The sequence below is a fragment of the Carlito syrichta genome, unplaced genomic scaffold, assembly GCF_000164805.1.
Source record: "Carlito syrichta isolate Samal-C Ts95f unplaced genomic scaffold, Tarsius_syrichta-2.0.1 Scaffold308142, whole genome shotgun sequence".
Lineage (NCBI taxonomy): Eukaryota > Metazoa > Chordata > Mammalia > Primates > Tarsiidae > Carlito > Carlito syrichta.
The window spans coordinates 459,987-474,406 of NW_007252238.1; the positions used below are offsets into that span (position 1 = coordinate 459,987).

Genomic DNA, 14,420 nt, shown 5'->3' on the forward strand with positions numbered 1-14,420 from the left:
ATTTATTGTAGAGATGAGGTCTCGCTGCCCAGGCGGGTCTCGAACCCGCAGGCTCAGGCAATCCACTCACCTCAGCCTCCCAAAGGCGTGGGATTACAGGCTGAGCCACCGAGCCCAGCTAACTTTTCTTTTTTTAAAACTGTTTTAAAATTATTTATTTATGGCCAGGCTCGGTGGCTCAGCCTGCAAATCTAGCACTTTGGAGGCTGAGGTGAGTAGAGTGCCTGAGCCCGTGGGTTAGAGACCAGCCCAGGCAACTTGGCAAGATCTTGTCTCTACTTAAATCAAAAATTAGCTGGATGCAGTAGCACAAGTGCCTTTAGTTCCAGGTACTTGGAAGGCTGAGGTGGAAAGATCGCCGGGGCCCAGCAGGTCAATGCTGGGGTGGCCGTGAGTGTGCCACTGCACTCCAGCCTGGGCAACAACAGAGTGAGACCCCCACTCAAAAAAAAAAAAACTTTATTTACTTATTTCTTTTTATTTATTTATTTTTAGAGACAAGGTACTCCCATCACTCAGGTTGGAATACAGTGACACAATCATAGCTCACTGTAGACTTGACCTCCTCAGTTAACGCAAGCTTTCTCAGCATGCCATGGCACCCAGCTAATTTTTTTTATTTTTTGTAGAGGTCTTGCCATGTTGCCCAGACTGGTCTCAAACTACTGACCGCAAGAAATTCTGCTTCCTTAGCCTCCCAAAGAGCTAAAATTTTAAGCATGAGCCACTATGCCCAGCCTTCCTCCTCCCTTTTTAAAATATCTAATTGTTGTCTTGGCATGGTAGCTCACGCCTGTAGTCCCAGCACTTTGGGAGGCGGCGGCGAGAGGACTGCCTGAGCCCAGGGGTTTAAGACTAGCCTGGGCAACTTGGCAAGACCTCATCTCGACAATAAATCCAAAAAATTAGCTGGGTGTGGTGGCACACCCCTGTAGTTCCAGCTACTTGGGAGGCTGAGGCAGAAGGATCACCTGAGCTAAAAAGGTTAAAGCTACAGTAGCTGTGATCATGTGACTGCACTCCAGCCTGGGCAACAGAGTGAGACTGACTCAAAACAAAAACAAACAAAAATTAATTGTAGACCAACATGTCTGTACTGAACATAGTCAGTATGCAGCTCACAGCAGATTTCAGCAGCACTCAAGCTGGTCTATACTCTCTTCAACATGAGAGTTCCCTAACCATATGCTTGGATTTACAGCAATGTGAAATTGCTACATGCATGTCTAAATGCTTACTCTCAATTTCTATACTTATCCAGTAATTTGTGGATGAGCACCAATGAGTGGACCACACACAGAACAGAAGTGAGCTAGCAGAACCCTTTTCATTCATTCCTCTTCACAAGTACCTTTAAGCACTCTGCCAGGTTTAAAGAAATTTAGTCATACTATTCACATTCTGGGTATGGTCTAAGCAAAAAAGACATTCTGGAACTCGAAACACTCTATCTAAAATCAATGACCCTATGATAGGTACCCATATTTTAAGTTAAAATTGAAATGTGTAAGGTTAGTATACGTTATTCTTAAGTTATTTTGAAGGTAGAGCTATCTTGGTTTCATCTGTAACTGCCACTGTACACACTACAGTATCATACATATTGTATGTAATCAGTATTTGTTGAGAGACTAATTTAGCAACAATATTTAAAGATTTCTAAATATCAGTGATCAATCTGTTGAATCAATGCCAAATCTGTCCATAATAATTTCCTGGGTTTGTGCTTCCCTTAGGTTTGATATTTAATACATCATCAGTATTCTTAAACTGCAATGCTAACCTAAAAATATATACTCAATTAAAACATATCTTATACTGAAAGACTCAACATGTGTGTAAGTAATATCAATGAACTGTAAGAATACCTTTTTTTCTTTCAACTAGGAAAAACATTATCTCCCTAATTAGCAACTTAAAGATATTTGGTTTAAATCTTATACCATTGGACTAACAAAGGTTGTAAAGTTGAGATGCTCCAGACAAATTTTATTACACAAATAAATGTCAGGAAAGGAAGCTATTGACTGGTCACAGTGGCTCACGCCTGTAATCTCAGCACTTTGGGAGGCTGAGGTGGGGGGATTGCTTGAGCCCAGGGGTACAAAACCAGCCTAGGCAACATAGTGAGACCGCACCTCTACAAAAAAATTTAAAAATTACCCAAGTATAGTGGCCCACACCTGTAGTCCCAGTTACTCAGAAGCCTGAGACAGAAGGTTTGCCTGAGCTCAGGAGGTGGAGGCTATGTGGTAAGCTGTGATTGTGCCACTGCACTCCAGACTAGTCAACAATGAGACCCCAACTGGGAGGGGAAAAAAAGCAGCAACAGCTATTGTTTACTTGGGAACCCCTTTTCTCCTGGAAGAGTGACTCTTTGGTAGGGAAGGAATAATACACTGTCTTTGATGAGAAAAGTAGTATAGAAAAAACAGCTAAGAACCATTGTAAGCCAAGAACAAAAGTAAACTATATAAAAGCCACATTTACACTACCACAAATTACAAATTCTGAACTGTGACTACTTGAATTAGAAATTGTGCTTAGTTACATCTCTCCAAAGCAAATTAATATCACATATTTTTTGTCTCAACGATTGGGAACTACTCAGACTAATGTCCTCCAACAATAGGTCACCAAAAGTTACCATCTGCCAAAAGTATGTAGAGCTCCAATCTTCTGTGAAACTGAGTTTATTTCTGAAACATGAGTTTTAGAATGTTATAATCACTCTAACTGAATAATCTGGAATATGAGTGAATCCTAGAGTCACTCCCCTTATGTAAAATGAAGAACAAAAGGAAACTGAAATTAAAACGTAGATTTTTAATTAATTTGAGAGTAATTTTTTAAAATCTTTTTTTTTTTTGAGTTACAGTCTCACTCCATCACCCAGGCTAGAGTACAGCGGCACACTCATGACAACCCCAGCATTGACCTGCTAGGCTCCAGTGATCCTTCCGCCTCAATCTTCCAAGTAGCCAGAACTACAGGCGCACACTACCAAGTCCGGCTAATTTTTTCATTTATTGTAGAGACAAGGTCTCACCATGTTGTCCAGGCTGGTCTCAAACCCACGGATTCAGGCAATCCTCTTGCCTCGGTCTCCCAGAGTGCTGAGATTACAGGCTTGAGCCACCATGCCAGGCCGGTAAAAATATTTCTTATAGAGAAATTTTCATATAAAACTTAATATACCCAAAGGAAGAAAGGAATAATACTATAGAACAATCACTAGAACTTGTACAATGATCTTTCTAAATAAAATAGGACGTTATAATGCTGTTTCTCCCATTATTTCCCATTAATTCTACCCTTGTTTTGTGCAAAGCAGTCAAATCAGATTTATTAAAACAAATCCAGGGCTGGGCATGATTCCTTCCTCAAGGAGGAAAGATCATCTGAGTGCAGCAGGTCGAGGCTGCAGTGGCCATGAACGCGCCACTGCACTCCAGTCCGGGCAATAGAGTGAGACTCCAACTCAAAAAAAAAGAAAAAAAATAATTTATAAAATGTTCTTTCTCCATACTGAAAAAAAAAATGGGTAATAAACACTGACTTGACTACTCAATTCATTAAATTTCTCAAAACTGTACAGATTACCTACACTCCCTTTCCAGAGCCCTGGCCCAACCCAGTCCACTGAGCCAAGAAAGGGACCCATGGGCATCAGAGACAGACTATCACATTGACTATCAAGCGCCAATAGGCTCAAGGTACATTTAAGAAGAGAAATTCGTGGTCACTCACAAGTTTTGTAGTTCATTATTAATGGAATTAAGTTTGTTTTAGCTGGATGTGATTTGAGGGGAGGAGGAGGAAATTAGTGAGGAAATGCCTGAAAATAACTAAAAGGAACATGTAAAATGAGACTAATGAACTAAATTCCTAGGATCATGAGCAACTGCCGCTTGCCACTTTCCAACTTTGCAGAACCATGTTCCCTCCCCATTACTCTGACACTTTTTTTTTTTGAGAAGTCAAGATTTATTGAGAGTACAGAAAAGCTCCCACAGTAGGAGAGAACCCAAAGGGGTTACCCCGACTCTGACACTTTCAAATGCAAAAACAATGTTAACATTTTGTTTCCTGTCTTTTTCAGAATTCTTTCTACATAAGTGCCAGTGTGCAGACCTTTGGCTGGCATTTGGAAACTTGGATTTTGGGAAGATTCCCACTACCCTACCTGATAAGAATGGTTCCCTGTGCCTAAACTATTCATACAATGCAGTTTATGCTGAGCACCTGACCTGTTTTTCTTCTGGGAATCTAAAATTCTGCTATGTACCAGGCAGAGAGTACCTAAGTGTCTCGCTCCCTGGGCATGAGCTTCCCTGCTGGCAGCCTTTCACGTGAGTTGTCATAACTCGGTGCTGAAGGAAGGAAGAGAATCCCATGTGACTTTGCTGAGATGACCTCTACAAGCTTGCTCCTGGTTTCCTTAAGACTGCCCCATGCACCTTTTCCCTTTGCTCATTCTGCTTTATACTCAACCACATAACAAATCAGGATCACGATTATGACTATATGCTGAGTCTTGTGAGTATTCCTAGCAAATAAGCAAATCTAGAAGTTTCTGGTCTTGGAAACCCTCAGCATGGCTGGTTATCAACTTATTGCCAAATTCACCCTTTTTGCCTGCTCTTTGAAAAATGCATCTAGTCCTTTAATATTTTTCCACCAGTGGGCACAAGGGTAGGCTGTATCATAAAAAGTGTGGAGAGGCCAGGTGCGGTTGCTCCCAGCACTTTGGGAGGCCGAGGTGAGAGGACTGCCTGGGCCCACAGGTTCAGGACCAGCGTGGGCAACTTGGCAAGACCTCATCTCTACAATAAATCAAAAAATTAGCCAAATGTGGTAGTGTGCAACTGTAGTTCCAGCTACTTGGAAGGCTGAGGTGGAAGGACTGTCTGAGCCCAGCAGGTCAATGATGGGGTGGCCATGAGCATACCACTGCACTTCAGCCAGGGCAATGGAGTGAGACTCCAACTCAAAAAAAAAGTGGAAAGACCTTGCAGGGGGAAAGGGTTTTGCTTCCTGATTCCAGTGTGCTCAGGAATTCTCTAGCACCAGGTTCCTAGAAGTACATGGCAGCCATCAGCATCCAATGGACTCCCAATCCTACTGGGTAGTTTTGTAAAAGAGTGCCCTGATGATATACCTCCCCATGAGGTTTTCTGGCACCCCAAAAGACAAAATTACAGCAAGTTCCAGAAAACAGATTTACAAGCTCCCTGGCAAGGTACCATAGTGACTTCACTTCCATCCTGTACCCACAGCTGTACCCTCTCCAACAAGGTCTGGATCTCAGCCCAGTGAGAGGAACTCTCTTCCTTGGATACTCTATCTCACCCCTGGAGACAGTGGCTATTATATAGCCTATTATATAATATTAAAACAGCTGCTGGATGCAGTGGCTCACACCTGTAAACCCACCACTATGGGAGGGGGAAGCAAGAGGACTGCCTCAGCCCCAGAGTTCGAGACCAGCTTGGGCAACTTGGCGAGCCCCAGTCTCTACAACAAATCCAAAAATTAGCCAGAAGTAGTGGTGCATGCCCGTAGTTCCAGCTACGTGGGAGGCTGAGGCAGAAGGATTGCCTGAGCCCAGCAAGTTGAGGCTGCGATAGCCATGAGTTTGCCACTGCATTCCAATCTGGGCAACAGAGTTAGACTGATTCAAAAAAAAAAAAATTTTTTTTAACTGTTATGATATTATACACAATATTTGCCATTCCTATATACTTTTCAGTTGCTCTAACTTCTTCCTAGGCAACTCCTCATTACTCCTATTCCACTAGAGTTAATAATTCTCTATACTAAAGTTTCCCTGTTCACATTACTGTATAATTTATCCCTGATCCAAACTACAAGATAATTCTTAACAAGAAATACTGAAATCATCACAAACCTGAAGAGATGCTCTCCCATGCTATTGCAAATCACTTCATCATCAGGAAACAGTTCCAAGGCCTGCTCATAGCAACCAAGTAAGTCTTGTATTCGACTGAGAGCATCAAGTTCTTCAGCCCATCTGAAGAGTGTATACTGAAAAATTTCCTTTCCAAATAAGAAAAAAAAATTAATTAGCCAATAATTTATGAATATTCTACCGAGTGGAGCTTCACTATTATTGAATGAACACATTAAATTTCATTTAGCTTTCGAAGGCACTGTTTGCTGAATAAATACAAGAATGAATGTTACTACCTATATAGACAGTAATAAGCAGAGTAAGAATAACCACTCTTTAAACTCCCTCCAATCTCAGCTGCCATATCACACTCTTGAGTCTCCTCCCACCTTGTTTTTCCTGGGTTCCTATGTTTTAGGAGTGTGCCCTTGGTCCTATTGTTTTTCATATCCATCCCCAATGCATTATCACCTGTGTGTTAATGTATGGTATATCTACACCTCCAAACAAGACCTTCGCTTCTGAACTCAGACTCACAGACACAGCTTCCTATTTGTCATCTCAACTAGACACTGGATCCCCAGTCAACTCAAATTTAGCTCAACTCAGTATTTCCTTGAATAATCAGAGTGCAAAGAACTGGAGCTAAAACACAATGACAAGCAACATAAATCTTGCTCTTATCCTCACGGGGGCGCTATAGAGAGAAACTTAACACACAATTTTCAAAAAGTTCAAAAAGCTCTAAATTGAAACCATCATACTTCTCTGACACAGGATGTAAGATTAAGGTACCACAAAATCATCTTATAATGGTACCTTAACTCACATATAATGGTGCAAACCTAGTCAATGCCCTCAGGCTTTCAATCTGCCACTTCCTCTTCCTTCCCAGTGTTACAGCCTAATCTGGCCCTTGTAACCATTGGACTACAGCAACAGCCTTCTTTCTCATTGTCACCCTAGCATCAATCTCATCTCCTCCAGTCATCCTCTACACCTGCAACTCTATGGAAAAAGGGAAGACTTTAGTCATCCAGCTTTATCGTGAAAATATGTTAAGTCATCTTCATGTATTTTATACAAAAGAGCTGACAACTGAAACTGAATCTTGATGGAGTTTATTAAAGAGACAGGGATAAGTAAGGAGATTCTAGGGTGTAAGGGGAAAGCACAGATTATATGAAACTGAACAGAGGATCTACAGTTAAGTAGCTTGGTGTGGCTGCAGTTTGGGTGTAGGGAATAGAAGGAGCAGCAGGAAATGAGACTTTTACAAAGGGTCCATGCAAAGAAATAAAGACTTTGTTCTGCAAGAGACAGAACGGCTGGACTCGGTGGCTCAGCCTGTAATTCCAGGACTTTGGGAGGCCGAAGCGAGTGGATTGCCTGAGCCTACGTCCCTAAAATCAATCAAAATTAGCCAGGTGTGGTAGTGCACACCTGTAGTACCAGCTATTTGGAAGGCTGAGGCGTACAGTTAGCCAGTGCCCAACAGGTCGAAACTGGGGGTGACAGAGTGACTCCAACTCAAAAAAAAAAAACAAAAAAAAAACCGGGCTCTGTGGCTCAGCCTGTAATCCTAGCACTTTGGGAGGCCGAGGTTAGTGGATTGCCTGAGTCTGTGGGTTCGAGACCTGCCTGGGAAACTTGGCGAGACCTCATCTCTACAATAAATCAAAAATTAGCTGGGCATAACAGCGCGCGCCTGTAGTTCCAGCTACTTGGAAGGCTGAGGTGGAAGGATCGCCTGAGCCCAGCAAAGCGAGGCTGCAGTGGCCGGGAGCATGCCACTGCACTCCAGTCTGGGCAACAGAGTGAGACTCCAACTCAAAATAAAAAGAGAGAGACAGAACCCCACTGGTTCTGGTTACTGAACCAGGCATTGCGCTACACATTTTAGACATGCTTTTAATACACACTAAATGCCTATAAGAGAGGTAATGTCCCTGTTTTAAAGAACAGGAAACAAAAATAAAGAACTGAAGGTCAGGCACAGTGGGCTCAGGCATGTAATCCCAGAGCTTTGGAAGGCTGAGGCCAGAGGACTGCTTGAGCCCAGGAGTTTGAGACCAGCCTAAGCAACAAAGCAAAACCTTGTCCCTACCAAAAAAATTTAAAAGTTAGCCATGTGTGGTGGCATGTGCCTGTAGTTCCAGCAACTCAGAAGGCTGAGGTGGAAGGATCTCCTGAACCCAGGAGGTAGAGGCTACAGTAAGCCATGATCATACCGCTGCACTCTAGGCTGGGCACAGAGTCAGACAGAGTGAGATGCCAACTCAAAAAAAAAAAAGAAAAGAAAAGAACTAGGAAAAGAGCAGTTGGGTGATTCCACTTTTCCACTGCTGCCTACCTGGAAGAGCAAACTGTATCTAAACATATTGTTTCTTTCTGGAATAGGCCAGATGGTTCTGAAATTTACTCTAAATATGTATGTGCACTACAAACATCCAGGTGCTACTGGCATCTAGCAGGTAGAGGTCAGAGATGCTGCTAAACATCCTACAAAACACTGGAAAGCCCCCACAACAAAGAATTACCCCATCCAAATGTCAACAGTACTGAGGTTGAGAAACCCTTGGTTAAATAAAGCAAAATAGCTTGTAGCTGAAAGCTGAATGCGAAATTATTTTTCAAAATTTAGATTCTGCCAGGCTCGGTGGCTCAGCCTGTAATCCCGCGCCTTGGGAGGCTGAGGTGAGTGGATTGCCTGAGCCCGCGGGTTCGAGACCCGCCTGGGCAACTTGGCGAGACCTTGTCTCTACAATAAATCAAAAAAATTAGCCGGGTGTGGTAGCGCGCGCCTGTAGTTCCAGCTACTTGGAAGGCTGAGGCGGAAGGATCGCCGGAGCCCAGCAGGTCAAGGCTGCGGTGGCCGGGAGCGGCCACTGCACTCCAGTCTGGGCGACAGAGTGAGACTCCAACTCAAAAAAACAAATAAATAAATTTAGATTCTAAAAGCACTTGAAAAAAGTAACCTCAGCTTTATCAGTGATGGAGAATTAAAATCCTCAGAAAAAAAAAGTACAGCATTTCAGCAGAATAACTGTTACAAATGACTCAATAATTGAAGCTTAAAGAAGGTATCATCAAATGATTGCTACTTTAGGCTAAATGTACCCTTTATTCAATGAGAGACACATCATTACTTCTACACACAACATGACAAGTGCAAAGGCCCTGAGGCAAGGGCATGCTTATTAGATACAGGAAGAGGAAGAGGATCATCCTAGACCTTTAGAATTTTTAGTGACACAATAGCAAAAACATGGAACCAACCATGCTGCTCATCGAAAGAGGGCTTGATTTTTAAAATGTGGTACATGTACATGATAGAATATTACACAACCATAAAGGACAAAATTATGAACTTCGCAGCAACTTGGATGGACTTAGAATCAATAATACTGACTGATCTATCACAGAAACAAAGAACTGAGTACCACATGTTCTCACCCATAAGCAAACCTTGAAACAATTATCATAATACTACAAGAAAAGGAATGGCAGTAGTGGGAAACTGCCAGGGGTTGGAGGGGGGTACACCTCATCAACAAGGGTGCCAGCATAATACGAACATTGGTATACCTAGCCCTGAATTGTATCCCACATCTTTAAAATTAAAAATTGGTTGGTGTTTTTTTTTTTTATTTCAAGTGACAGAAGTTTTGAAACAGAGAAGTGCCATCATTTGACTTTTGTTGCAAACAGCTGGCTGTGTTGACATAAGCTGCAGGAGACAGCCCAGGAGAGAAGCCACTGCAACAGGGGGCAGATCACCGAGGGTAGTTAACGCAGGTGGTGGTGCCAAGAGATAAGAACCTGGACCTATTTCGAAGACGGAACCGACATGACTTTCCGCTCGGCTGGCTGTGGGTGTGGATTTTTAAAAAGGAATCAAGAGTAAACAGTAAATATGAATGAGAAACAGTGACCGCGCAGCATAGGCCCTGTACCCCGATTTTTTTTTTTTAAATTACGAGAACGTCGGACCTGCGGGCAAGCAAAAATAAAAAAAACATAAAAAACATAAGAGGCCCTCACCTTTACGTCGTCTTTCAGCTCCGGCGCCAGGCTGAGCACGAGGAGGTAATGGGCATAGGCGGTGCCGAAGTCCTGCGCGCTCAGACAGTGCTCGGCGCTCTGCAGGGACCGCGACACCAGCTCGTCCCGGCCGGCTGCCCGGGCGCCACCCCCGGCGCCGCGGCGGGGCCTGCGCCGCGAGCTCGACATGACAGAGTCCCCGTCTGTGTGGCCAAAGGGAAGATGGTTTGTAAACCGAGCGAGGAGACCGCCTGGACGCTACACTTCCACGAGACTGGCAGGAGCGCGAGAACACAGGCGAGAGCCCCCTTGGTCGCGGCTGTGAGCTCACCCACCAAGGCCCAGGCGGAAGCTCCGCCCTCTCCTGGCCAGGCGGGCGGCGCCGACCGTGACGCACACCCCGCGACTGCAGACGCAGACCGGCAGCGCTCGCTACGCTAACGTCAGCGCGCTCGACGTGGGCACGTCGCTGCCCGCTCACGCCGGCAGGGATACCCACTGCGCGTGCGCGTAGACGAGCGCCTGGGATAGGACCTTTCCACTCTCGCGCCGTTCTATTCCCCGCCCACCCCCGCCCCGCACCGGCTGGATCCGGAACGCTATCTCTTTCTCTTGCTCTCCGGTGCTGTGTCGCTTGGATTCCGAGAACCTGCTGTGCAGATCCAGGCTGCACGAAGTTGCACCCACTCGTCGGGGACAGTCAGGCACTTGTGATGCTAAAGGCATTGCGGACCTTAATGCACAAAATCTCAAGAAACTGGAAGAAACCCGGAGACAGCACGAGCGTGTTAGATGCAGTAAAGGAAGTGTTTTCGCAGGCATTATTTAAAATAAAATAAACAAAACCTCTGCATCACACTCATCAAAGTGATGGAATAGGTGACCTCCTGAGAAGTCACTTGCTGAAGGTGACACAACCATTTGGTGGCCTGGGCATCACTCAAACCCAAGTTCCCTGACCACCCGCCTGGTCAGTTGTTATAAAAGGAGCTTAGGGTTTAACTCACTGTTCGATGTCTTACCACTGTGTAAGTGGTTATATTAATACATAGGAAAAGTGTTTCTGCATTCAAGTATGACCCCTAAAGTATAGATTCGCAACTTTTAAAGGGAAGGGGCACAGGAATTACAGCTGAAAGAAGTCATAGTTGTCTACATTTTCAAATACGTCAATGGTGAATATCCTACTTAACAAAGAACAAAAATATAGAGCATTTTGTACATCAAACTAAGAAGGTTTGGGGACCCTTGCAATGCTCGAAAACCCATCATCGACATGCCTTTTTCCCTTCTCTTTTGTCCACCCTTCCGTCTGAGTACCTACTTATGTAAATTATGATCCGTTCCTTGGGTTGCATCCAGTTCTCTAAATTGTGACCCCCTCTAAGAAAGTTTCTCAAAGGCAGGAGCTTTTCCTAACCATTTTAAGGCTATACACCTAGCAGAGTATGGCACAAATAAGGACTTAGTTGTTCTTTTTTTTTATTTATTTAATGGAAAGTATATCCCCCACTGCTAGGTTTTGCATGTAGACTTCCCCAACTGTCGTGTCTTCATTTGTCTCTCATCCCTAATTGCTACTTTCTGTATAGGACAAGATAGGACAAGTTATGGAATTTCCCTAAGACTGAAACACTTAAGGCTGAGTTCTCTCTATACCTAGGAAGATACTGTAGAACATGAAAAAACCATTGTGCTTTTTTTTTTTTTTAAGTGCCACTAGGCATGGTGGCTCGCACTGTAATCACAGCATTTTTGGGAAGCCAAGGCAGAAGGATACGTATATTTAAGACCAGCTTGGGCAACAGAGTGAGACCCTGCCTTTACCCCCACTGCCAATTTTTTTTTTTTTTTTTAGTGTCTTAATTCCATTCTAGTCCAAGCATGGTCCTTTCTAACCCATTCAATAGCCCTTCCTTAAGATTCATTCTTTGTAAATAGACCCATTAAAGCTATCTTTCCTATTTTAGTCACATGATCACTATAACCATCAGATGAGACTATAGATAAAAACAGTTTATATATAAGCTATACATGTATAGTTAATGCTACTTATTGTTACTATTATCTAGAATTGTTTTTAAGTTATCTGGATTATTAAAATAAACATTAGGTACTGATACCTGTAAGCATTCAATCAGAAGTGACTACAAGTCATATCCTGTAAGAGTCAAATGTAGTTGGCTGAAATCTCTTTCCAGAACGCAGAAGGAAACCTCCCAAACTTTGCAGAGATTTGAATGGAAGGGGAGTCACTGAGACTTCATTATCCTAGTCACTTCTGGAATCCTTCACCGGAATTACTTCACTTTACAAATTACCTTGTATTCCATGGCACACTTTCCTCTTCCACAAGGACAGGGTTTCTTTTATTCTGATTTGCTTTGTTTTGTTTTTCAGTCTAGTTGATTGAGATAACCTGAGTACCTAAAACACATAAACCACATGGAGTTTAAAATGGGCATATTTCTACCAAGTCAATATAGGCCAAAAGATAGAAGTTGGACTTGTCAGGAAGTGGAGAGGGGGCAGAGAAGAAATGAAAGAAGGCAACTTCATTACCTAGATTATCAAGCTGTGGGGAGTGACTATTGCTAAAAATAAATAAGTATAAGAGATGCTTTCTGACCCTTGTGAAACACATCAGATAATTTTGTGAGCTACCAGATTTAACTAAGATAAAATATGATTAAGCTTGAAGAGAAAACACAGATTATTTGCACGTCTTTGTAGTTTATAGTTTAAAGGCACTGTACACAAGGTAGGTCATTTAAAAAACTAGAAGGACAAATAACATGGACCATCTGGTCACCTTAAGAAACAAATAGAAAATACATCTTGATTAGTATTTTCTTTTTATGACCTCAATCCTGATTGAAACTGAGAATTATGCAAGAGGGTTAATCATTTTTGTATTTCATTTTTTTGAGTCAGAGTCTCATTCTATTGCCCAGGCTGGAGTGCAGTGGCATGCTCACGGCCACTGCAGCCTCGACCTGCTGGGTTCAGACGATCCTTCCACCTCAGCCTTCAAAGTAGCTGGAACTATAGGTGCGTACTACCATGCCCAGCTAATTTTTTTATGTATTGTAGAGACGAGGTCTTGTCAAGTTACCCAGGCTGGTCTCGAACCCCTGGGCTCAGGCAGTCCTCTCGCCTCAGCCTCCCAAAATGCTGAGATTACAGGTTGAGCCACTGTGCCCAGCCAAGATTGTTCATCTTTAACTGAAGATTAGCTAACTGTATTTATTGTAATTACCTTTGAGTCCTTTTGGAAGAGTACTATATTCCATTGTAAAGAACCCAGAACAAATGCAGAATGTAGACAAATATAGACAGGACTCTTTTATTTTTTTTTAAGTTGGAGTCTCACTCTGTCACCCAGGCTGGAGTGCACCAGCATGCTCACAGCCACCACAGCCTAAAACTGCAGGGCTCAGGCGATCCTTCCACATCACTCAGCCTTCCAAATAGCTGGAACCACAGATGCCTGTCACCACACCTAGCTCATTTTTTCCTGTATTATGGAGATAAGGTCTCACCATGCTGCCCAGGTTTGTCTTAAAACCCTGGGCTCAGGCATTCCTCTTGTCTTTACCTCCCAAAGTGCTGAGATTACAGGTATGAGTCATTGCGCCTGGCCTTGTACTGTAACATTATTATTATTATATCATTATTATTATTTGAGTCAGTGACTTACTCTTGCCCGGGCTTAAAGTGCAATGACACTATCACACTGTACCACAGCCTCAACCTCTTGGGATCAGGCCATCCATCCACCTCAGCCTCCAAAGTTTGTGGGACTACAGGCACATGCTACTACACTCAGCTAATTTTGTGGCATTTTTTGTAGAGACAAGGTCTTGCTATGTTACCCAGGCTGGTCTCAAACTCCTGGGCTCTGGAGCTCAGGTGATCCTCCTACCTTGGTCTCCCAAAGTGCTGGGATTACAGGTGTGAGCCTCTGTGATCGGCCCATACTCTTTTATTCTTAAACATTTATTTGGAAATATTGGTGGCATCCCTTCTTTGTTCACAATAGCCTTTTTCTCCCTCACAACCAATACTGTGATCTTTGCCTTTGAGAGTCTATTGGTTCCTTCATCTACATCTCCTTTTCACCGACTTTTTAGACTTTTAGAGTTCTAAGAAAAACCTCAATGATGTAGAAAACCATTGTTGACTCAAAGGCAGGTTTAAATGTGGTTGTGTTTCATCATATTATGGGCAGTTTGTCAACAAACCACACATGCCCAAAAAGGAAGTAAAACCAGCTGAGGGTTCTCAGTCAACTTTCGATGAGCAAAAGTTGGAGTTTAACCTAGGGAGAAAAAACTCAAAGGAAGGGTATTAACAAGGTATACACAGCTTGCTGGACACAAGCTATCCTGTGTTTCATAAACGTGGATGTTCCTATCTTTTTATGTGACCAGGTTTATTATGTTTTTAGTTTAGAGCCTGG

General features: G+C 43.2%; 1 protein-coding gene across 1 annotated transcript in view; it reads right to left on the reverse strand.

The window, feature by feature from the left end:
• PRMT9 (protein arginine methyltransferase 9) overlaps positions 1–10,360 on the reverse strand; it is a 54,697-nt gene extending 44,337 nt beyond the window's left edge. Inside the window, exons 1-2 of the mRNA XM_008065052.2 lie at positions 9,959–10,360; positions 5,912–6,060 (exon numbers count right to left, since the gene is read on the reverse strand). Of these exons, the coding sequence (XP_008063243.1) occupies positions 5,912–6,060; positions 9,959–10,147 (338 nt within the window). The 5' untranslated portion in view covers positions 10,148–10,360. The remainder of the gene's footprint in view (positions 1–5,911; positions 6,061–9,958) is intronic.
• Between the last annotated feature and the right edge of the window lie 4,060 nt (positions 10,361–14,420).